The sequence below is a fragment of the Borostomias antarcticus genome (assembly GCF_949987555.1).
Source record: "Borostomias antarcticus genome assembly, chromosome: 2".
NCBI classification, from domain to species: Eukaryota; Metazoa; Chordata; class Actinopteri; order Stomiiformes; family Stomiidae; genus Borostomias; species Borostomias antarcticus.
Genome location: NC_140235.1, coordinates 23,332,065 through 23,356,975, shown reverse-complemented (window position 1 = coordinate 23,356,975; position 24,911 = coordinate 23,332,065). Strand labels below are relative to the sequence as shown.

The window sequence follows — 24,911 nt, the reverse complement described above, 5'->3', positions numbered from 1 at the left end:
GCTGGGGGATAAGTACAAATCCAGATGCCGATCTGGACTCTTCTAGAAGTTTTTAGTATAGAGAAGTTCGTCTTATTATTAGGATGACCTATGAGGCTTTTATTGGTGGTGTTGGTACTTTCCCTCCCTCCCATCTACTCTGTCCATCTCTTCCTGTGGTAGATTTTTTATTCTATTCTATTCCACCTAAGTATCTTAATATCCTACCCTGAGTGGGTTCATCTATTGGTTCCAGGTCCATTTCCCACCTCCATCTAGGGTCTGTCTAATACCCGACCCTGACTGGGTTCATCTAGTGCTTTCAGGTCCATATCCCACCTTCACATAGGCTCTGTGCGCTCTGATGTGTCCAGTTGTTCCGGAGCTTTGTCACAGTGATCAGCTCTGATAAACCGGGGGGTATATAGGCTGGTTATTAATATCTTGGGGGAATGGAGGCTCTCTCTCTCTCTCTCTCTCTCTCTCTCTCTCTCTCTCTCTCTGTCTCTCTCTCTCCCTCTGCTCTTCATTTTGCTCTCTCTTATTTTTCTATCTCTCCGTCTCTCTCCCCCCCCCCCTTCGGTAGCCTAAATCAGTTAGGGGAGGTAGGTAGTTGAGGTGGGGGGGTTTGGTCTGCCAGTGGTTTGACGTTGAAAGGGTGAGGGGTGTGTAGGCGTTTAAAATATTCTTAAAAAAATAAATAATAATCAGCTCATTGAGGCACGAAGCACGACACAAACCCATTTCCCCTGAGCCGAGCTGAGTTGAGGAGAGGAGATGGGAGCTGAAGGAAGTGGGCAGTAGCCCAGGCCTCTTCTTTTAAAAGACAAGCTGCAAGGAGAGGAAAGAAATTCAACTTGGCACTTCAGTACCTCCCAGTGCCCAGTGGGAACTAGCTGGAGTGAATAGCAAAACCTTCAATTTTTACTCCTTATAAATGCACCTGATTTGTCATTCTCCCAGAATATAAAATCGATACATTTTCTAATTGAATAATTTTATAACCAGCCAAAGGCCACACTCTTATTGAGCTTGAACTGAGCCTTGATGATTGTACTTTTTATATAGACCAGATAAACAGATACTGTAGGTCCCAGCAGATTCCCTTGTGTGTAAGGCCCCATCCATACAGAGTCAATCAGCAGGCTCTGAGCTGAAGTTTCTCCTTCATATGTTCTTCTCCTCTCCTCCTTCTCCACCTCCCCTCATCTCCCCAGGGATAGGCCTGTTTCCAGTATATGATAATGTAGAGGGTGGGCTACTGCTAGATTCTACTGGGATTTCCTGTGTGTGTGTGTGTGTGTGAGTTGAGTGAGTAAAGTGTGACCCCCCCCCCCCACACACACACACACACACTCACACAGCCCACATTCAGCTGGGAAGCTGGGATTTCCTGTGTGTGTGTGTGTGTGTGTGCGTGTGCGTGCGTGCGTGTGTGCTCATGTTTGTGCGTACGTGTGTGTGTATGAGTGAGTGAGTGAGTGAGAGAGAGAGAGAGAGAGAAACCCTGTCCCTAACTCAACCCCATCCGTAGCTGAACCTCATCCCTAGCCAAACCCTGTCCTAGCTGAACCCTGTACCTAGCTACACCTTGTCCCTAGCAAAAGCCCTTCCTAGCTGAACCTCATCCCTAGCTAAACCTGCTAATAAAAGCTTTCTGATTCTGACCTCATCCCAAGCCAAACCTCATCCCTAGCTAAACCTCATCCCTTGCTAAAGCCCTTCCTACCTAAACCTCATCCCTAGCTAAACCTCATCCCTAGTTAAAGCCCTACCTAGCATTTACAGACTGGTGCTGCTGAGGTTTCTGTCTCTCTGTACAAGTATAGATGGGAGCAGTAGAAAGGTACAGTGATTGTTCAACAATGGAGAGGTGCCCAGTTAAAGATCCAACTGACATGGATCAGTGGAGGGACACAGTTTGAAGTTTATCTTTAAGGAATCCGCTGAAATGACATGGTAACTGACTGTGGCTTGATAAACCTGAACAATATCTAGAGAACTAAGACCAGTGAGACTGATTTTGTGGGTCCATCATACGGTAAAGGAACAGGACCAGGATGCAGAGAAGATCACATCCCTTTCTGCCAGTAGACTCCTCTGCCCTGTCCATCTCTCTCTATCTCCCTCATCCTTCCTTCTCTCTTATCTTCCTTTCTTCCCTTCTCTCTCCTCGTCTCTTAGCTGTGTAGTCTAAAACCATTATGTAATGAGCGCATGCTTCACCGTCAGCATGTGCTTGGAGACTGCATGAGCCTGTTCTGGTTCACTGTGAATGACGGCCTACGTTTAACTCTTATTCTACATTAACAGAGCACAGAATGGATTAGGAATGTTTTGCCTCATCTTATTTTTCCCCCTTATCATTTTTTATATTGCCTGTTTTGAGTTGTCTTATTACAAGTGAATGCTGACACAATTGCTACCGTTTCATTGAGTGTTGGATGTTCAATCAGAGGTTTGAGACAGAACTGAACACGTCTGAGAGGAAGAGAAAGACGCACAGGAACACACACAGGAGGAGGGGAGCAAAGGAATGGCAAAGCAAACCCCCGGCGCTTAGTTAGATAGTTTATCTATTATTTACACCCCCAAAACTATTCCGTTTTGTAAAACAAAAAAACAGCGGTGAGGGAAGCGCTCCTGTTGCTACAGTGCCAGCGTTATTGAGACTAATTACATTGGCTGTGGTCTCCATGGCAATTAGAATGTCTTAACAAGCTAAAACGCTCCCTGAGATGGTTTTAATATTGAATTCCCGCAGCAATCATTGCCGTGTTTATCTCCGACATTGCGGCGGTGTGCTCGCACTGACATAATCTCACTTTGTTTCTGTCAACAAACCAATAAACTACACCCTCGCCGGCTGCCATGGCAACCGGCCTGTCTGACGGCAGGGGCCTGTAGCGCTGTTGCCGAGGCCTCAGATGAAAGACGGAAGGTTTTTATTGGATGATGCCTTTGTCATCGTCAGTACAGTGTTGTTGGCCTTTTAAACACAGTGACCTTTCAACTTCGTGATACTTGCGCAAACAGAGGTCCACATCTAATCCCATGGACGTCCACTCTTCCTTTATGCCCCCAACCCGATGATATCGAAGGTGGGGCTATTAATTAGACTGACCCTTGTGCATTAGTTTGTGTGTGCGTGCGTTCGTTCCAGCCGTCACATAACCAGAGCCCACCAGCTGGGGGCGCTCGCCGCTTCATTTTTTCCATTGCCAAGGACATTTTGATATGTACATAAAAAGAACTGTGCTTGGTGTCAGTAAAATATTGATGTCAGTAAAAGTGCAGTCTATTCTACTCAAGACAGGAGCCCAGTCTACTTTCTAAATACACAGAGTTCAGAGCTTGAGGTGTTCAGCTCGTTTGGTACTTGTTTGTGTTAGGTTTCTAATATCTTAGTATCGGGGTCAGGTGCCTTGTGGGTACACTTATTAGATGTAGTCGACGTCCTTATGTTCACATCATAATATGTTTTCCAACCGTGACAAAGCTGGTCATGCCGTTAGATGGGGAGTATGTGGGGTTTTAGACGGACAGTGCAGGGCAGCGCTCTCTAGTTCTGTGGTTGGCGTTGAGGCAGGCGTTGGGTGAGAGGCTCGTGATGTAAGGAGCCTCCCTGAATGGCTCGACGCACGCAGCACCTCAAAGCCTCTGTGTTCTCTGGTGTTCTGCGTTCATTGACTGAGGTTGCCGTTTGAACAATAAACTCTGAACAGATGTCTCTCCGAGCGAGAAGCGATATTTTAATTCACTGCTTTTGAATAAATGCACATTTTAGACACAACAAAAAATATGATGGGCCTTTATGCTGGCTCTATAGATAAATCTAAACTAGAAAAAACCCACTCCACTTACACATTTAACAACTGGACACGCTGACGACATGCATCATGGGGGGGGCGACGGCACGTTCAATGTGTACTTGAATTTCTAGAATCCAGTAGATTACCCAAAGCTGACGTCACCTGAGGCGGACTGCATCTCCGAATTGAGGTGTAAAATTTCGAAAACTCTCCTCTCTCCTGTTCAGGTCTCTCTGTGATGTGATGTGATTTGTTTGGTTTTTGCCTGTTTCTGTTTAACATTCTTCTGTTTGCCTGTCCTTTTTTTCGCTCGACTTTTGTTTCTTTGTTTGTGGCTGTTGCATTTATGTGTACTGCATTTTGTCCCCCCCCCCTCTCCCCCAACCCTCCCTCCCCATTTCCCCATCCTCCTCTCCCATCCCGCCACCTCTTCCCTCCTCACCCCCCCCCCCCCCACAACACTCCCTCCCTATTCTCACCCCCCCCCCCACACACAACACTCCCTCCCTATCCTCACCCCCCCCCCCACACCCACACACCCCCTCCGCCACCTCTTCCCTCCTCTCCCTGCCCCCCCCAACACTCCCTCCCTATCCTCACCACCCCCCCCCCACCCCCCGGTAGGGAGCATGTTGGAGCCCTCGCAGGGCGGGGAGCCCCCCCTCATGGCCCCAGCAGCAGGAGCAGCAGCCTGGGGAGGGAGGGTGGGACAGGGACAGCCCTAGAACCAGGCCCCCCCTGGAGGCCTCCGTCTGGAGCATGAGAGTGGTAAACCACGGAGGAACACACACGCACACACATGCACACACACACACACACACACACACACACACACACACACACACACACACACACACACACACACACACACACACACACACACACACACAAAGACCTTTGCCGCAACCTTTCCTACTTGCTCTCTCTCTGTCTGTCTGTCAGATTATCCCGATGGGGGGTGAGGCGGGTGGGCAGAGGGAGGGAGGAGGGGGAGATGGGGGGGGGCAGGAGAGCTGATGGAATGGAAGATGGTTGGGGGAGTGATTAGAAGAGAGGTGAGGGCGGTTGGATGGAAGGGAGAGAGGGCAGAGAGAGGAGTGGAGGATAAGGTCAGGGAGATGGGGGATGAGGAGGGAGGGGGGTTGATGATGGTGGGAGGGAGGGAGGGAGGGAGGGAGTAAGGGAGGGAGGGCTGAGCCCCAAGGAGTGGAGGAATAGGGGAGAAGGGCTGTGGTAAGGTAATTAAGAGTGACTGTGTGTCCGGTGAGAAATGGAAAAGGGATGTGACCTAAAAAAAAATTGTTTATTTTTCTTCTCCCTTGCTTCGCCCATCTCTGCCTCATGCATATATTCAGCAGACCACATATTATTTAAAGGGACATTCCGAGTCTGTGTGTTAAAATGTATGAGCAGTGTCTAATGTGAATTCTCCCTTTTTGAGGTGTTAATATAGTGGTGTGTGCGTGTGTGTTTGAGTCTATATCTGTGTGTGTTTTCCTATCCTCCCGGGGACTGCTCCAGGCTAGATGTGTCTATGCATAAGTCAGTGATGATAGAATGCTAAGGAATGTGTAGATATTAGGCATTAATTACATATATTTTCCTTCACACTCTCATGCTCTGTTCACTTCTGCCCCTTTCTTCTCCATATCTATTTCCTCTTGCTCTGCCCTAACCCTCTCTCTCTCTCTCTCTCTCTCTCTCTCTCTCTCTCTCTCTCTCTCTCAGGGGCGGGGCTCAGGCTTCCCAGGTAGGCGGAGACCCAGGGGAGCCAACCTATCAGGACGAGGGGGGCGGGGCCGCTCCAGACTGAAGGCCGACCCCAACCTCACCGTGACCCCGGGGGTATGGCGCCCTCTCCCTTCCTCCGTCTCCATCCCTCCTTCCCTCCCTCCATCCCCCTCATCCTTCCATCCCCGTAACCTCCACCCTCCATCCCTCTCTCCTGTCTACACCACTTCCTGTCCCTCTACACATCCTCATTTGCTGCTTGCAAACGTGATTTCTACATCTCAGCAGGACTTCCTGGTTAAATGGAGGTTAAATAAATTAATAAGAATAATACAATCCCATATCTCCATACATGAATCATACAGTGAGTAAATGTGCTTAGATGGGCGCTGAGCTCTGCGCGCCCCCACAATAACAAGAAAACAGGGCAGTCAGGCCCAGACATGCTGCTTGTGTGCGTGAGAGAGAGAGTGATTAGAGAGAGTAGGGGTGTGTGTGTGTGCGTGTGTGTCTGTGTGTCTGTGTGTCTGTGTGTGTGTATGTGTGTGTGTCTGTGTGTGCCAGCGTGCGTGCGTGTTGGCCTCCTATATAGGCTAGACTCTTAGAACACGTGGAAGATGTGGATGTCTCATTTTGCGCCAGCAGAATGAATGACAGTATATATAGCTATGCAAACATTGCTTACCTAAGCAAACACACACAAACACTCCCACTAGGTAAAGTCTGTCTCTGTCAGTGATTCTGTCCTGATTGGATCCAAAGGCTTCTGTCGGCGTTAGGCAAGACTGTGACTGGATAGTGTACAGCCTGTACCCAACACACAGACAGGGAAATGGACCATACTTCTAATTGGCCTTGTATGATTGTCCTGCTGACTGACTAACTAACTAACAGCATCATATTGACATATTGACATGAGGCCTGTCTGTCTGGTGACTTATCTATAGCTACACTATACCCCTGAGTCTAGATTCACAGTGGGGTTGTTGTGGCTGCGCCTATGAAGGTTGAGTGTTAGTTTAGTGAAGGCTGGATAACAGTGATTTGATGGTCGTGTGGTGTGAGGGTATGTGGTGGTCGAGTGAAGACGTTGTGTAATGGTCATTTGATGGTCGTGTTGTGCCCCCCCCCCCTTCCCCCAGGCCCTCATGATGGAACAGCCTTACGTGATAAAGGAGGAGGAAGAGAACAGCATGCACAACACTGTGGTCATGTTCTCAACATCCGACCACTTCACCCTCAGACAGGTGAGGCCTTGCGCGCGCGTGTGTGTGTGTGTGTGTGTGTGCGTGTGTGTGCGTGCGTGCGTGTGTGTGTGTGTGTGAACATGTCAACAACACCATGAGGTACTGTAACAACGACGATGATGATGCTAAGTAAGTAATGCTGATACAAACTACTCTTCCTGACTCCTCTGCCCCCCCCCCTCCCCTCTCAGGACATGTGCGTGGTGTGCGGTAGCTTTGGCCAGGGGGCCGAGGGCCGACTGCTGGCCTGCTGCCAGTGTGGACAGTGCTACCACCCGTTCTGCGTCAACATCAAGGTGAGGCGCCCCTAACCACGCGTCCTCACGCCTGCTTCCCATCCTCCAACCCGGTCCCCTGTGGATTTAAAAGCTTGGGATTGGTCTAAAAGCTCACGAGTACACCAATCTTATAAAAAAAAAAAATATATATATATATATATCTGACTTCAGACTGTTGTGGAGTACTGTAGTGCCATGATCGTTGGAAGACAAAATTATTGATTGATAGGATCATTGACTGGTTAAGTACTTTCTGGATCGATTGATTGATTGCATTGAATTGACGGGTTAATTGACTGATCACCGGCCTTTCACTGGCCTCTCCGGGGTCCAGATCACGCGTGTGGTGCTGAATAAAGGCTGGCGTTGTCTGGAGTGCACCGTGTGCGAGGCGTGCGGCGAGGCCAGCGACCCCGGGCGCCTGCTGCTGTGTGACGACTGCGACATCAGCTACCACACCTACTGCCTGGACCCGCCCCTCCTCACCGTGCCCAAGGGCAGCTGGAAGTGCAAGTGGTGCGTAGCGCCTGTCAGTCAAACGGCAGCAGCCAGTAGGGAGTTCAGAAGGGTTGTCTCCACATCCCGCTGGTACCTCCCTCCTACTTGTTTCTCTCTCTCTCTCTCTCTCTCTCTCTCTCTCTCTCTCTCTCTTTCTTTGTCCTCTCTCTCTCTCTCTCTCTTTCTTTGTCCTATCTTCACTCTCTGTCTGCCTGTCTCTCTCTCTCTCTTGCTTTCACCCCTCTCCCTCGTTCTCTTTCTTTCAATCTGTCCGTCCACTCTTTCTCTCCCTGTCCTCACTCTCTACTTATCTGTGCCTCCCCGTCCATGACGACCTGTACATCTGTCTATCTTACTGTTTCTCTCTCTCTCTCTCTCTCTCGCTCTGTCTCTGTCTCTGTCTCTCTCTCCGTCTCTCTCTCTCTCTCTCTCTCTCTCCTCTCTCTCTCTCTCTCTCTCTCTCTCTCTCTCTCTCTCTCTCTCTCTCTCTCCCTGTCTGGAGCAGGGTTTAACAGCTGTCAGGCCTGAATGGAGGTAGTCCCACAGGGCTGGTCAGGTAGGATGTTACCTTAGCTGTTCTCCCCAGTCAAACACGGCTGTCTGCTCTATCGACTCCGCGATCTGGGCGACCAGGGATCCCAGAGCAAGTGTGTGTGCGTTCGTGTGCGTGCGTGCATGCGTGTGTATTGATTACCATTTTCAACCCTTACTAACCTTGTGCCCCCCCCCCCCCCCACTCCCTCTCTCTCTCTCTCTCTCTCTCCCCCTCCAACCTACACCCCCCCCCTCCAGGTGTGTGTCCTGTACCCAGTGCGGGGCCACCTCCCCAGGCCAGGGGTGTGAGTGGCTGAACAACTACACCCGCTGCGGCCCCTGTGCCAGCCTGGAGCTCTGCCCGCTCTGCGTCCGGGGCTACCGGGAGGATGAGCTCATCCTGCAGTGCCGCCTATGTGACAGGTGGGCAGCGGGCGCCGACCAAGATAGATAGTATTATTATTACTGTTATTGTTGGAGCACTGGTGACGAGAGATGGTATGGGTTAGGGGTCTATGAGTAGGCACTACTGTAGTCGTGTGTGTGTGTGTGTGTGTGCGTGTGTGCGTGCGTGCGTGTGTGCGTGCGTGTGCGTGCTAGTGTATTATAATCTAACCACCGTGCTGTGCCAGGTGGGTCCATGCGAGCTGCCAGGGGCTGAACACAGACGAGGAGGTGGAGATTGCCGCAGACGACGGGTTCGAATGTTCCCTGTGTAGAGCAGCCTGCCTGCCCTCGCACGGTGAGACACACAGACACACACACACACACACACACACACACACACACACACACACACACACTCACACTACATCCAGTCTCCGTAGGGATACAACTTAAGGGTCAAGAAGCCTTCATACATTTATGGAACGAAGCGCTGGGGAAACAGATCTGTTTCTCAATTGACCAGTTTAAACTGTTTAGTACACTGCTGAGGCTTTTGGAATTATGGCTTTTTATTAAGGTACCGAGGAGGATGTCCTCTCGGTCTAGGAGGGGGTGATATAGAGGAAGTAGAGAGTTTAGAGACTGTTCTATTTGGGGAATGAGGGAATAATAAATGAATAATGATTCAGCAAACACTGGCTCCTCACTTTATTCCTGGCCCTGCTTCTTCTGAGTGAGTCTGAATTGAAAAGAAAAAAAAGATGTAAAACAAAGTGTTCTCGGTTTTCTCTCCCAGGCAAGGTAGCAGGGATGCTGATGGATGGTAAGGATCCACCAATCATGGCCCAGATTGTGTCCAGAATGAGAGAACCAGGTACAGTAGAGAACCCAGACACATCCGGATCCAACTAGGGATGTGCGCAGCGACTATTTTCACTGACGACTAGACGGTGGTTTTGTAACCGATTACACGACTAGTCTAAAACAGGATTCCCAAGTTTCTACAACAAGTGTTAGTTAGACAAATTGAGGATGTTTCTCAAACTCTGCAAGCTAAGATGCATGACTATTCTTGATGTTTCCCAACCACTCAGCGGCAGCCAATTTGCACGCATTGCGCAGGGCTGTCACACACTCTAATTTGTTTGCCAGTGCAAAACAGTAGTTCAGCCTGTCCTTACAGCTTATTAGCAAAGATATCAATGAGATTTATTTTGTTTAATTGAAGAAGAGTAGGCTAGCCTATAGCCTGTAATGTTTCAGTAGGCTAAAACTAGATTTCACATACAGTTAAGACCGCGGATGTCAGAGAGGGCAATAACGTTCAAAGGCAAATTTATTCAAACATTGGTCCACAAAGAATGATGCAAATAATAAAGTGAAAGAAATAATAACCTACTGTGCAAAAAATAGCCTAGACGAATTGTACATTTATGAAAGTGTTATATATATATGTTTTATATGGACCTGTGTGTCTGCAATAAAGTTCCTCTATCTTTCCACATTATCTAACCAACATTCAGCGGAAGCCAATTTTCACTCGTTGCGCATCTCGCTCCAAGTCTGGTTTGGCTATTTAAAACTCGGGGTACTTTGTGACAGTTGCTTGGATGTATACTAGTATGCATAAACCTATGTTTTGCTAATTTAATGGTCTGCCTCCTTCAGGGTTCAACTCGGCATTTAGGCTGTGAAAGCAAGCGCGCCTCTTGGAATCTAGTCATAGCCCATTGTTGCACAGATTTCCGTCACGTCTTGACTTTCACAAACCAAATGATTAGCTTACATTAATTAATATGAGCACACTTTAGTGGCAATGTGCCGTGCACCCCTGATCATTGAATAGCATAAGTTAAATTACTATAATATTAAAGACTGAGGATGTCAAATCCGGAGCTCCCATACAAAAGGAACGCAGCATAAACAATAGGGATTGCGCAGATGAATGAATGATGTGACTAATTATTTAAGTATTTTTATAAATCTTTATATATATATTTTTATCTGATTCTATTATATTTCGTTTAATGGACTATTATTTCTTAAACGAAAAGCTGTACTGTTTAGTCATTTAAACGACTAGTCGCGCACATCAGATCAGTCTTTTACCATACTCCTGTTATTTTATTTTATTTTTTCTTTGGGGGGGGATATTATTTATTATATATAATATATGTTATATACTGTTTATATATATATTCACTGTTACACAGTAAATTGTACCACATTGGTTCAGAAAGAAGTGTCTGTCAATCTGTGCCAGAGTAGATGCTACAGTAGAAAGTAGAGCTTACAATAGATGCTACAGTAGAAATAACAATAGAACTTAATTCTATTCCCCCAGAGCACCAGAAGACATACACGCAGGACGGCGTTTGTCTGACGGAGACTGGGCTGTGCCAGCTGCAGGGCCTGTCTGTGACCTCATCGCGCCGCCGCCGGTCCAAACCCAAGCTGAAGCTGAAGATCATCAACCAGAACAGCGTGTCCGTGCTCCAGACCCCCCCGGACCCCCACTCTGAGCTGTCCCGGGACGGGGACCTGGACGACTGCAGAGGTAATAGACTGTAGCTCTGTCGATATCAGACTGAGTATCATAGAGGCCTGCTGGAATGTCTGCTGTCTATACTGTATTAATCTGATCTGGACAAAGGTCAGCTTGTGGTCTACAACATCAGAATCAATGTAGTTTATACCTTAATAGCCACTAACCTGCAGCAATCAGTCAACCAATTAACCAACCAATCAGACAATTGATTAACTAATCAATCAATCATCTAGTTTCTCTGGAACATTGAACTCTTCCGGGTCAAGGGACTAGATAAGAGGGATTAGTAGGCTATCCATATACAGTACATGCAGTATTTGATGCAGTAGCAGCAGTACGCATTAAAAGATACAATACTGTGTATAATATCCTGTTATACTGGATTTTTACTGCATTATAATTGCCCCACCTGCAACACTTTATAGGATACATCAACTGTAATATTATTACAGTTGATGTATCCTATAAAGTGTTGCAGGTGGGGCAATTATAATCCGGTAAAAAATCCCATATAATAGGGTTAGACCCATAATAAATTCATAAAAGAACCTAACTTCAGGAATTTTTTTGTGACAAAAGTTCTCCACTCACTCCATCACAGAAAAGAGTTAAACTCAAGACTGCCATGACATACATGTTCTTTACAAGTGTAGGTAAACTTGTGACCACAACTGTAAATGTAAAAACTTTGTAAAAAAAGAAGAAAAAAAAATCCCATCCTTCTTTTCTCTTAGGGAAGAGTTCCTGATTGTTCTCTGGAAATAGACATTCATGTTTAAATGTCCTGGAGTTGACACACTAAACTAGATTGAGAAGGACAGGGAATTGCGTAGCTTTTCGTCATAGTCTTTAATCAGAGGAGAGTTGAGGAGACTGGATGGAGAGGAATGTTCCAATCATCGGGAGATTTCAAATGCATGGAATTGCAAAGTAGAAAAAAACCCTTTTCTTTTTTGAGTGGAACCGATTACTTAGAAAAGAGATGGTGGGGGGGGAGTGAAATTGATGGCAGGAAAAAAAACCTGGAAGAGAGGGAGCAGAAAAGGGAGGACAAGGTAGCAGAAGGAGGGATAGAGACTGGGGGATGGTGGGGGGGGGGGGGGGGGGGTCAGGGCAAATCGAGGTAATAAATTTGATTTGGAGAAGAGGGAGGCTTTTAAATCAGTAGTAGGAAGAGAGGGAGGAGAGGGGGTGATCGGGAGAGGGGCAGAAGAAGAGGGGGTGACAGAAGAGGAGAGAGGGAGGCAGAGAAAGAATGAATGCAGGCAGGCTTGAGGTTTGAGATTTCAAACCGCCATCCCCATACTACTCACATGTGGGACTTGGCATGGGTACGTCAACATAAAGATGCCGCATCAAAACGCATCAAAATCAATGTCGGTCGACATCTTTTCATTTGTGCTTTTTGCTTTGGGAAATATGTATTTTAGACTGCTATTATGCCAGAAGGCCCCTCTAGTGATCTGAGGGGAGGCAGAGAGAGACGAAGAGGGTCGAGCCGAAGAGAAACAGAGAAAGGAAGCAGGTGGAGCAGAAGCTGAGAGAGGGAGAGAGAGAGAGACAGACAGAGTCGGAGAGAAAATGAGACTTGTTCTAACTGAATTAAAGCCCATCCATTTTTAAGTGAGGGCTGTGAGGGGTCAGACGAGGGCTAATGACGCTTGCCTGGGCTCTCCTCCCCTCTACTTGCACAGCAGGAGGCGTCAGCCTGCTGAGCTGTTATGCTATTAAGCAATGTCCAAGTCCTCATTGCATAATGCCGTGAGTCCCCATGCCATTTCAGGCCAGTCATCGCTGATCCACTCCCCTCTCTTTCTCTATGCTGTTTTCGGTGTGTGTGTGTGTGTGTGTGTGTGTGTGTGTGTGTGTGTGTGTGTGTGCGTGTGCGTGTGCGCGACAGACGCACACCTGATGGACTGCGACGTGAAGTCGGACTCCAGCCCCGAGCGGGCGCACGCCGACAACGACGCCAAGGGGGAGGAGGTCGCCAACGGCAACAAGAAGAGGAAGAGGAAACCGTACAGGCCCGGTACGTTGCCATGCCAACCGAACCCGTACTTTGCCAGCTCCGACGGGGGGGGGGGGTGGAGGGACTGATGGACTGCGCTGCACTGTAGCTTCACATAGGGAAGAGAGGGATACTGCTGGAGGAGAGGAAACACAGATGGAGAGTTGAGAGAGAGAGAGGAATAGAGGGATTAGGGAGGAAAAGGCGAGTGGGGAGGCAGCAACCCGCCGTTATCAGTGAGTGAGCGGACACTCCAGTGGAGTGTGTAATGGCCGACCCGCCCAGACCTCCTCGGCAGCATCCCACAGTGCACTGCTCCCTGCCACTGCGGCCGCTTGAATCCTCAGGAAGCCTGTGACTTTGTTTATCATTGCATCAGGAGTTCTGGTCGGATGAGAAATACCACTGACCCATCCACCACCCGTCTCTGCCCATAGATCATCTCTTCTCTTCATCTTTTTATTCGCTCATTCTCTCTCTCTCTCTCTCTCTCTCTCTCTCTCTCCACTATCTCTTTGACTCTCTCGTCTCTATCGCTCCCTCTCTCTCTCTCTATCGCTTCACTCTCTCCCCCCTCTCCCCAGCAAGGCTGTTTCTGCTCCAACACCCAGGAGGCCGTCACACCCTCACACACACCACCCAGAAATAGCCTCACCTGAAATGCCCCTCTTTCTCGCTTCTCTGCTCTCTTTCTCTCTCCTTCATGTTGGTTAGCTGGGTGGTGAGTTGTGTGCACACGTACACACATGCACGCACATATACACACACACAGGTTGGGCTCCTGAGTAATGAAGATGAATGCTATGGAGCTGCTGCTGTCTGACCCACATAATTAGAGTCTGTCTACTGGCTATATTAAGTCACCTACTGTAGCATTGTGTGTGTGTGCGCGCGCGCATGTGTGTGTGTTAGTGTATTTTTGGACTAACTGATTTCCTCTCCCCTGGTCCAGGTATTGGTGGGTTCATGGTGCGCCAGAGGTGCAAGGCGGGGCCAGGCAAAGCTAAACGATCCCTGTCCAGGAAGGATTCCACAGGTTCTTTAATAGAGAACCCTCTGGGCAAGGAGGAAGGTAGGTGCTCAGTTACTCTGCTCTGCTGCTCGGTTGTCCCTAAAAAGGCCTGTTCAGAAATATTCCCCAGGACCCCAAGATACTTGATCTGGAGGAACTGGTTAGGTATAAGCAAGAGATGATTGTAACCACCATTGCACTCTAATGAGTGCCATCTTGCTTAAACCTATCAAGTCTTTACAGATCAAGGTGAAAATAATGGAACGCTGGAATGCTGAAATGCTGTACTGTAGTAAACGGAGAGCTCTCAAGAAGAAAATCCCTTTGCGTGTATTCGTGTGATCTTGAGATAAACATTACTGCCATTTTCATTCACAAATACGTACATAGGGATCTGGATGTGACCCCATCTTGGTGGTGGCATTGAGCATGTGCGTGTTTTTGTGTATGTGTGTGTGTCAGGTTGGAGAGAGGCAGAGGGTGTACCTGCGGAGGAGCCCGCTCCCGTACCTCCTGAGGCAATGGAGAAGGTCAGGAAGAGATACCGCAAGCAGAAGACCAAGCTGGAGGAGGCCTTCCCCTCGTACCTGCAGGTGAGGGATACTGTATAAATAGAGCTATAGGAAGGCTCAGGCTATTACCTGGAACGGACCTGGAATAAAAACATTGTGGAACGTCATTGTTTACATTATAACATTGGATGAGGTGTTTCATTTTCTAGTTGATAAAGTAGTAGGTACTGTGTTGTGTTAAAAGGGTGTGTGTGTGTGTGTTTGTGTGTGTGTGTTTGTGTGTGTGTGTGTGTGTGTGTGTGTGTGTCTGTGTGTGTGTGTGTTTGAGTTTGTGAATGTGTGTACCGTAAGTGCTGATACAGCAGTGTGTGTTTGGGCAAGCATAGGGTACTTGTGTGTGCGTGTGTGTGTGTGTGGCCGGAAACGCTGGTGATCTCTTTGTCACATGAAGGGCCTCCACGGGACCAGCATGCACAGCGGTGGGCGGGCAGCCATGCATTAGACACCCAGCTGTCACATCTCAAACTCTTGCTGTTGCTCCTCCTCGCCAGCCTCCTCCATCTCCTCCCCCACCTTCTCCTGCCTCCTCCTCCTCTCCTCCTCCTCCTCCTCCCCTCCAGAGGACCCAGTCTCATATATAATGGATGGGCTGGAGCATTAGGCGTTTAATGTCTCTGTCCCAGTGGGGAGCCGTCACAGTTCTGCTGCCGCCAGACATGCTAGGAGCGTCAGCGTCTTATTTAACTAGCGAGCGACTGTGCAGCCAGGCACATTTGTGTGTGTGTGTTCTTAACTCATTTTGTGGGTGTGTTTTGCCCAACTACAGGAGGCCTTTTTCGGGAAAGAGCTGCTGGATAAGAACAAGCAGAGACGAAAGTCAGGATTGGAACCCGTCGGTTTATGCGAGGACCCCTCGGGGCTTCGGGTCGAGACCAAACAGCTCGCCGCCAATGCCCGCTTCCTCGACCCGTCCTCTGACCCCCTCCTCAGCTCGGCCACGCCCGCACCCATGTCCAAGGCTGGCGGAGGACTACGTATGTTCACAACCGTGACTCTTGTACACACCTCTGTCTCTCTCTCTCTCTCTCTCTCTCGCTCTCTCTGTCTGTCTCTCTCTCTCTCTCTCTCTCTCTCTCTCTCTCTCTCTCTGCCCCTCCAGCACACACACTATACCGCTCTCTCTCCCTCTCTGACTCTCCCTCACTCCTCCTCCGTTACCGCATCTCACCATCTTTTATATAACCACTCAAAACTCAGATAAACCAATGACGGTGATGTCATTGTCCTGGGCAACACAAGCAAATGCAGAAGTGAACTGTTTGTATCCACGGTTTCTCCAGCTGTTGTTGTTTTGTTGTTGTTTTGTTGTTGTTTGTCCCCATTGCCCTGCTCTTCCTTGTGTGCTTATCCTTAGTCCTCACACAGCATCTGTGCTCTCAATACACCGAAACACACACACACACACACACACACACACACACACACACACACACACACACACACGTATAACTCACAAACAGCAGGTACACACATGGCCCCTTTTGGGACTGTGTTACTACTATGGTATGGCTGCTATACGCAGTCCCTTGTATTTCCATAGCAAGATTGCCTTCTGAGGTCAATCTGCCTGGTCTATGGATCAAAACTCCTTGATAAAGTGTCCCCAAGAAATTTCGAAGGTACTCACAGATGCAGGAGGGTTGTGTCTTCAAGGCCGGAGGGTTTTCAAAGCAAGCCGTCGCTAATAAACATGTTTAATCTTTAGCTAAGAGACACACAAGTCGAAAATACATTGACTAAACTGCCTTCTCTTCTGAGTTTCTGCCACTGAGCTCAATGGTCCAATCCCAATGTCATCCCTAAACCCTCAAGCCCTGGACCCTCACAGACTTATTGACGTCACCTGGTAAGTGGTTGAGTGCGAGTACGTAAAAATATTGAAACCAAAATAATTGTAAGGGTACTTGTGCCGATAAGCAAGTCCAGCTGAAAACATGAAAACATTTTGTTTTTTAATGTGAACGAGGGTTGGTTGATCCGTCCATGCTTGTTTATTGGCCGTTCTTCAGGTAACCCTCTATTTCACGTCACAACGATATGAACTGTGGATAATTCCCTTAGGCAAAGTCTGCAGAAGTGCAGACTTACGGAAAGGGGGCATAAAGGGCTCAGAATGTCTACCAGAGACATACCGCAAAGTACTCCAACGTACCCCAACATTTACTGCAAACTACCGCAAAATATCAAAGTACCTCAAAGTACCCTAAAGTATACTGCAGAGTACTGCAAGGTATTGATGTGTACCCCAAAGTATACCACAAAAGTACTGCAAAGTACTGCAAAGTATACCACAGAGTACCCCAAAGTATATCACAAAAGTACCTCAAAGCACCCCAAAGTATACTGCAAAGTATCATAAGACACACCAAAGTATACCACAAGTACCACAACGTATGCCAAAGTATTCCACAAAGTACCCTAACAGCAGGTATTCATTCGCTTTTTTAGATTATTACATTATCAGTCAAGTATTACGTTACCAGTTTTGAAAAAAAAGACCCACCTGATAATGTAATAATTTGACCAATAATGTAATAAGGTATTACATTATCAGAAAAATTGTATTACATTATCAGTCAGGACATTTTATTACATTATTGGTTAAGTTATTACATTATCAGGTTTTATTACATTTTCGATTGAGTTAAGTCAAACTTTTATTACATTATCAGGCGTTATTACATTATCAGTTAATTATTACATTATCGGGTGCTACAAGCCCTCATGCACTTGACAATTTGACAGTCGGACAGCCCTAAGCCCTCAAGCCCTCAAAGTCTGTGAGTCCGTACGGGTGGACTTTGGGACTGGGCCAATATGTTTCTGCCATGGGTGGTGTGCCCAGCAATTGCAGTGCTCGCTATCGGCCACTGCTGGTCTGAAGCTATAGTGCAACAAATAACATTGAGCTCAATGGCAAAAACACAGAAGAAGAGAAGGCAGTTCGGTCAATGCATTTTCGATTTGTGTTTTAGCTAAAGATTAAACATGTTTATTAGCGGCAGCTTGCTTTCAAAACCCTCCGGCCTTGAAGACACAACCATCCTACATCTGTGAGTACCTTTGAAATTTCTTTGCAACACTTTATCAAGGAGATTTGATCCATAGACCAGGCAGATTGACCTCAGAAGGCAATCTTGCTATGGAAATACAAGGGACTGCTTATACCAGCTAGATAGAAACGTAGTCCTGAAAGGGGCTTGTACACACACACACACACACACAGACAATGACAGCCACGCAATTGACGGTTGTCATTAATACGCTAGATGTTTTATCTGACCACAAAACTACACTGTTAGAGAAACACACAGTCTGCCTGTATCATTCATGTGTACCATCTACCACCCCCAGCCCACTCTGAGGATCCCCTAGTGGACCTCTCTGAGGTGCTGAGCTCGGACGCCGACCTGCTGGGCATGCTGTCAGAGGAGCTGGTGAAGCCAGGGAGTGACTCAGGTAGAACATCCCAGACAACACTCTCCTTCCCTGGGCTGACCTGCCCATCTTTCCACCCTATACTGTACCTCCAGCAGACTGGCCCTCCTGAGTGGTCCTCCTCTCCTGACCCCCCCACCTCCACTGGGCTAACTTGCATGGCCTGCCCCCACCTGCCTGGTCCTCCAATACTAAGCCCCTTTATAGCTAGTCACTCACTCTACCTAACTCAAGTAAGATGGCCATCACCAATTTAACTCCCGGCTATTGATATCAGACCTGGGTTGAATAGTATTTTGGAATATGTGCGCAAATGAGCTGGTCTGGCTCAACAGAACCGATGAAGTAGCTAGAGGTCCAAACCCTCACATACATAGTCAGTCAAGTCAGGCTAAAGCAAATGCTCAGAACTGAGTTAATGCTTACAAATACAGTAATACTACTTGACCCAGATCTAATCAATGTACACATAAGTACTCTATGCGAGTACGGCCTGATACACACTCTACCATGGCTAGTTAACACACACGCACCCTGGCTAACACCCGCTCCCCAGCACATTTGCAGCCTGATACACAGCTTGTTTCTGTCGCGTCTGTCTGTATTGCTCCTGCATCTCCCTCACATCCTGTGTAGCGTGTTGTGTATCATCCTCTGGGTCTGCCCTGTACTGAACTCTCCTATGACTTCACCTGTCGACATATAATGCTGGGGTTTGGGCTTCCTACTGTATTCAAGGTTAAGGTTTTAGGATTTAGAGGTTATAGATTGTAGATTTTAACCTTTTATTTATCCAGGCTAGTCAATTAAGAACAAACCTCAGATTTGATTATAATCCTGTGGTTCTGGATCCCTGTAGCTCTCAGATTATAATCCTGTGGTTCTGGGTCCCTGTAGCTCTCAGATTATAATCCTGTGGTCCTGGGTCCCTGTATCTCTCAGATTATAATCCTGTGGTTCTGGGTCCCTGTAGGTCTTGATTTAGGCCATTTCCAGGTGGACAGCTCCCCCTCTGTCTTTGGTAAGACCCTTCCTGAGGCCCAACCTTCTCTAAGGCCTAGTAGGTGTAGACTGACCCCTGATCTCTCTCTCTCTCTCTCTCTCTCTCTCTCTCTCTCTCTCTCACTGTCTCTCTTTCCGCTCTCTGGGTGTTTATGGTCTAACATCTAACATGTTCTTTCAACGCTCGCTGCAATCGCATGTTTTCACTGGAATTTTCCTTACCAGTCTGTATACAGTACAAGAGGAAACGATTAGCTGAAAAAAACATTGGGTGGATTGTTCGTTTAATCTCTCTTCTCTGTAGCACAGTGTGTCTGGCGTCCTGCTACAACTAACCAACACGTCTCAAACCTGCATGGGGAACTGTACACTAGACTGGTGTGAGGATTCAGGTTCATGTGAACCTGTGCGTGCGTGTGTGTGCGTGTGTGTGTGTGTGTTTGGTGTGTGTGTGGTGTGTGTGTGGTGTGTGTGTGCGCGTGTGTGCGCGCGTGTGTGTGGTGTGTGCGTGCGTGCGTGAAAGAGAGTGTGTGTGTTAGGGAACAGGCACTTTAAAATGCTAAATTGATTGTTTAATCTGTCAATTATGTTTTTTGTTTGCTTTTGTTTTTAACTTCACTGACATTGAGGGATTAATTATTTCACAGTGGGGTGAAAGGGATAGTTCAGAATTTGGGGCAGTCTGTCGGGGTTTATTTGAGTGTTTCGGATGGGTAATGGGCAATTCTAAACTATCCCTAGAGGTAAACTAGAAGTTGAGCTTCTTATAAACCCATATAACACCTGACATTACTCCTAGAATACTTTTAGTATCTCAAGGTTGTGTGTGAAGTTAACAGTAGGAGTTTAACTATTTGGAAGGCTGACAGTTAATTATTAAGATAAATCTTTACAATCTCCCTATAGCTCTCTCTTTTCTTTGTATTGATCAAGCCCTCATCTGTTCTAATCCTGGAAGTGTGTGATCTGATGAAAGTATGGCTAATTCAGAACAGAGGCCAGTGTGGTTCATCTTCCCTTCTCACTTCTCCATGCTCGGTCGAGCAGGAAACACAAATGAGCTTCTTGTTATTCTGGGAAACATCAGGAGGGAACAACACTGGAGCTGGCTTCATCATGACATGACAGATCATCTCTCCCTCTATTCTCTCTCTGTTCTCTCTCTCTCTCTCTCTCTCTGTTAACTGTCTGTTCTCCCCCCTCGTTTTCTCCCTATTCTCTCGCTTCCTTTGTCTCAGATCTTTCTGTTCTCTCTCTCATCCCTGTCTCCACTCTCTCTCTGTCATCCTTGTCTCCACGCTTTTTCTCTCTCTTGCTCTCTCATCCCCGTTTCTACTCTCTCCCGTCCCTGTCTCCCCTCTCTCTCTCTCTCTCTCTCTCTCTCATTCCCATCTCCACGCTCTCTTCCTCATACTCTCTTTCTCACACTCTAAAATAAATGACCCGTCAACTCTGATTTTCTGTCTTGGTGTGACAGAGAAAATCATTGCTATGGGGGAGGGTATATTGTAGCTTTATATTGTGCATATTGTAGCTTTATGTTTTTATATTATGTATGTGTGTGTGTGCTTGTGACCATAGCTGGTCTGGACATCGGCCCCATCACGGATGACCCCTCCTTGACCTCCGCGCCCTCGGCAGGGAGGCGTGGCCTCAGAGCAGTCCAGGAAGAGCCACTGGACGCCATCTTGAGTCCCGAGCTGGACAAGATGGTGACCGACGGTAAGGCGCCACAACCCTCTCTCTTGATGGTTCCGACTGATTCACGTAGTGAACTCATGCAGAATGTCTGGAGCTGGTTAGATCACTCTGTCTGGGTTTGCCTCCTGACTCCAGAGCTTGAGAGAAGGTTTAATATGGCAATGGATGTGTTTACATCAGGGTTGAATCACTTGCCATGCGAAACTAATTTCTCTGTCTTTACCCCCCCTTTTTTTCCAGGTGCAATTCTCAGTAAGCTCTACAAAATCCCAGGTTTGTTTCCATACTCTTCGACGTACAGTAAAAAGCATGACACGTCATTAAAGGGTTTAGAGGCGTGTGTGTACGGGGCCCGTAACGACGCTCAGCCTCTCCCCCTGTAGAGCTGGAGGGCAAGGATGTGGAGGACCTGTTCACCGCCGTGCTGAGCCCCAGTACCAGCCAGCCTTCCCAGCCCGCTCACCCCCAGTCAGGACACCCTGCCGGGGCCAACGGACCCAGGGGCCTGCCCCTGCCACACCCTGGTATGGACATGCCTAGGTTTTCCGCTACTCTAGAGGTCCTCATACTATACAAAACAAAAAATATATAAAATGTGCTGTCTATTTACTTGGAAGTTAAATACATTCTACACCAGCTCAGATGTAACAGGCAAAGTAGAAAATGATACAGACATACTGAGCAGTAGAAAATAGGACTTCGGTTTAATGGACTACCTAAACATGAAAGTGACAGACTACTACCTGCTACCACCATTTCCCCTGCCCTGATTGTGTTATCCCACCATACGGTATAAGTATCTTTCACAACTGTGCATGTGTTATTCTGACGACATGGTTGCTATCTGTTGCCTAGGAGACGGTGGGATGTTCCCCCGTATGCCAATGATGAACGGCATGATGGGGCCCAACTCCCACTTCCCTACGAATCCCAGGATGCCCGGCGGCGGCAACTTCTCCCCGATTCACAGGATGCCCTTCCCTGAGAACGCTAGGTAGGAGGGGGGGGGCGGACTGGAAGCAGAGCGCTTGAAAATCCGCAGTACCCGCTAAATGCCATCCCCAGTTCTTTTCTATTCTGTGATGGACTGCCTACTTCCTCTTCCTCCCAGGGACAGGAAGTTGAGCCAGACGGGGAGTGACCCTGCGACTGGCCCGTGGAGCGGGTCGGGCCCTGGCGGCGCGGCAGCGGCAGGCCCGCCCCCGGAGGCGGAGCCTGACACCATGTCGAACGCCCAGAGGAGCACGCTGAAGTGGGAGAAGGAGGAGACGCTGGGGGAAATGGCGACCGTGGCCCCGGTGCTCTACACCAACGTTAACTTCCCCACGCTCCAAGAGCAGTATCCAGGTACATAAACACACACGTACTGCATAGAAGTAGAATGGATCGGGTAAACTCACTCCTCAGTGTTAATAATGCCCACCCACGCCATCGAATAGCTTTCCAATGGTGTAGCTGCCTAAGGCTGTGTTTATGGTAGGTCATATGTCTGTTATTTGTAACTCAGAGGACCAAAGTTGAACCCAGTGAGGGGCAAGTGAGTGTGGAAGCAACACTGATGAGCAACACAGTGATGCCCTAGCTAGGTGCCTACACACACACGCGCGCGCGCGCGCACGCACGCACGCACGCACACACACACACACACACACACACACACACTAATACTTGTGTTTGTGTCTCAGACTGGTCCACCAGAGTGAAGCAGATCGCCAAGATGTGGAGGAAAGCCAGCTCACAGGACAGGGCTCCTTATGTGGTAGGTCACCCTTCTATACGAACAGCACACCAACTATCAACAATACACATGTATGAGAGACATGAACAGATTCATAGCAGAAAGCTTCTGTCTGTGCGAGCTATCTCACAATACAGAGCTATTTCACAATGCTGGAATGTTGCTGGAGTGGGTTTGTTGTTTAGACTTTGTTTGATAGAGCTGGGTTCTGTTCAGAGATGAATTGGAGAGCAGCAGAGGTGTTGTGATTGAAGCTTGAACGAACTAGCTACACATGGCCTTGGGGAACATTCTCTGTTTCTCGCTATAATCTCTGATCTGCTTTCACCCTGGGTTCTCTCTCTTTCTCTCTCCCCATCCCTCTCTCGCTTGCCATTCCTCTTACCTCTGTCTCTATATCTGAGTATCGGTGTGTTTTAGGTCAGGGTTTTTCAGAACAGAGAAGGAGGGAGTCAGTTAAGGCCAGCTCAGATCAAAGATCCGTGATAGAACGTTGCAGGGAAAGATTGCAGCGGTGTGAATCACCCCGTCGCAGGGCGGCTGAAAGCCAGCTTCAGAGTGTAACATACTGTTACACTATACTCAGGGCCATCGCTATGGTTTTCTAACCAATCAGCGACTGGGTTATAATCAACCTCTCTCCCCGTGAAATGCGGTCTCGGAGGTTCGTGTTGTGTCTTCGTACGAGCCGTGTTATCAGCTGCGCCAGTTGCTGGCTGTTTTGGAAACAGGCGAGTAAAATTGCAAAGGCTAAGAGTATCCGGCCTCCAGTTCCCTGCTCAGATTCTTATGCTAGCACCCTGGGTCTGGCGCTGCAGTCTCCACCCTGGGTCTGGCGCTGCAGTCTCCACCCTGGGTCTGGCGCTGCAGTCTCCACCCTGGGTCTGGCGCTGCAGTCTCCAAAAAAATCATGAAATACAATTGGAAAGCAACAACACATGCAATTCACAATCATTGTCATTCATCCTTTCCACAGTGATTAAAACAAATAGACATTTGTTCCAATACTGTATTTCCAGCTGTGTCGCTTTGTGTGGGCTTTATGGGCTTAATCATTAGGCCATTATGATTACATTTTTTGAATCAATCAATCGACTTGACACATACATTTGCACAGCATGACAGGTGGGAACATTGGTCAGAAACATGACTTGCAATTGTCCATCTTAGGAACATGAGCAAGATCCTGAATGCATCATGAAATGCCACCAGAAGCTTTTTCATTTTTGCTTTACTATAACTGCACCACAAGTGGGCTTTATAGAGTTAAAACATCATCTGTAGTGCACATCGTCGTCACCACCTAGATCATAGCTGAGTATGTGACCCAAATATTTCACTTTGATCTCCACATTTTGCGCCTGGTCTGCCATAAAGAATGAAGGAAGCCTCTGATCCTCCTTGGTTTTAGCAATCATGACAGCGTTCAATTTAATATCATACTGCACAGCCTAACTCCAGCAGATCCTGAGCAGTTGCTGTAAGCCAATCGGACGGTAACCCTATCTAGATTGCACGGTTTGATGCGAAAAAGTGCAAGATCAAATATGGGGGGGACGCCTTGCTCTTGTACAGTAGTTTAACAAACGATTAATTTGATCATAAGCTTAGGACGGCATTTGGATAGCAAATACCAGAATACACTATGGAGACTAAATACAAGTATGTTGAATAATGTAAACTTCAGAGAAATGATCAAAGAGGAATTACAAACATACCTGGAGAATAATGATAATGGACAGGTAAACCCTGTGACATTATGGGATGCTGCAAAAGCAGTTCTCAGAGGTAAAAATATATCAATTACTGCATTTATAAAGAAAACGAAGGCCCAAAAAAGATTTACAACAGAAACTTTCAGACCTAGAACAGTTACACACCAAGCAGGACAATTCCACCCTACTGCAACAGATAAGACCAATCAAAGGAAATTCATAGCGAAGAGGTGGAGAAAAAGCTCAGGCTCATGCGGCAAAAATATTACGAGACAGGGTCAAAAGCAACAAGGCTATTAGCTTGGAGATTACGCAAACAACGAGCTGAAAATACTATCCATGAAATTAGAGACCCCAAAACTAACAAATTAATATGTGAATTCTAGTCTAAAAACAGGCAAATCTCCGGATGCTGATGGCTTTCCGGCTGAGTGGTACAAGTCAATGAGAGAGCAAGTAACACCTACGCTGTATAAGTGTTTCAATCACATTCTTAAAGGGGGAGTCTTACCCCCATCATGGAGGGAAGCTGTAATATCCATAATCCCTAATGCCGGGCTCAGACTACAGGATTTTTGGGCCGATTTATCCCCGATTCATCCCTCCCGACAATCGGAGGGGAAATCTGGTCTGGAACGTTGGTCGGGGCCGATGATCGGCACAGATTATCTTGTAATGTGAGGGGTTTACGGATCCAATCGTATACCTCCC

General features: G+C 47.6%; 1 protein-coding gene across 1 annotated transcript in view; it reads left to right on the top strand.

The window, feature by feature from the left end:
• Nucleotides 1-24,911, top strand: part of kmt2ca (lysine (K)-specific methyltransferase 2Ca) — a 91,070-nt gene that overhangs the window by 30,836 nt on the left and 35,323 nt on the right. The window contains exons 14-33 of the mRNA XM_084453845.1: nt 4,416-4,559; nt 6,665-6,769; nt 6,961-7,065; nt 7,382-7,563; nt 8,338-8,502; nt 8,712-8,821; nt 9,263-9,340; nt 10,811-11,023; nt 12,915-13,043; nt 13,975-14,094; nt 14,497-14,627; nt 15,373-15,580; nt 17,961-18,065; nt 19,018-19,065; nt 20,628-20,768; nt 20,988-21,020; nt 21,131-21,271; nt 21,603-21,741; nt 21,859-22,094; nt 22,433-22,506. Of these exons, the coding sequence (XP_084309971.1) occupies nt 4,416-4,559; nt 6,665-6,769; nt 6,961-7,065; nt 7,382-7,563; nt 8,338-8,502; nt 8,712-8,821; nt 9,263-9,340; nt 10,811-11,023; nt 12,915-13,043; nt 13,975-14,094; nt 14,497-14,627; nt 15,373-15,580; nt 17,961-18,065; nt 19,018-19,065; nt 20,628-20,768; nt 20,988-21,020; nt 21,131-21,271; nt 21,603-21,741; nt 21,859-22,094; nt 22,433-22,506 (2,607 nt within the window). The remainder of the gene's footprint in view (nt 1-4,415; nt 4,560-6,664; nt 6,770-6,960; nt 7,066-7,381; nt 7,564-8,337; nt 8,503-8,711; nt 8,822-9,262; nt 9,341-10,810; nt 11,024-12,914; nt 13,044-13,974; nt 14,095-14,496; nt 14,628-15,372; nt 15,581-17,960; nt 18,066-19,017; nt 19,066-20,627; nt 20,769-20,987; nt 21,021-21,130; nt 21,272-21,602; nt 21,742-21,858; nt 22,095-22,432; nt 22,507-24,911) is intronic.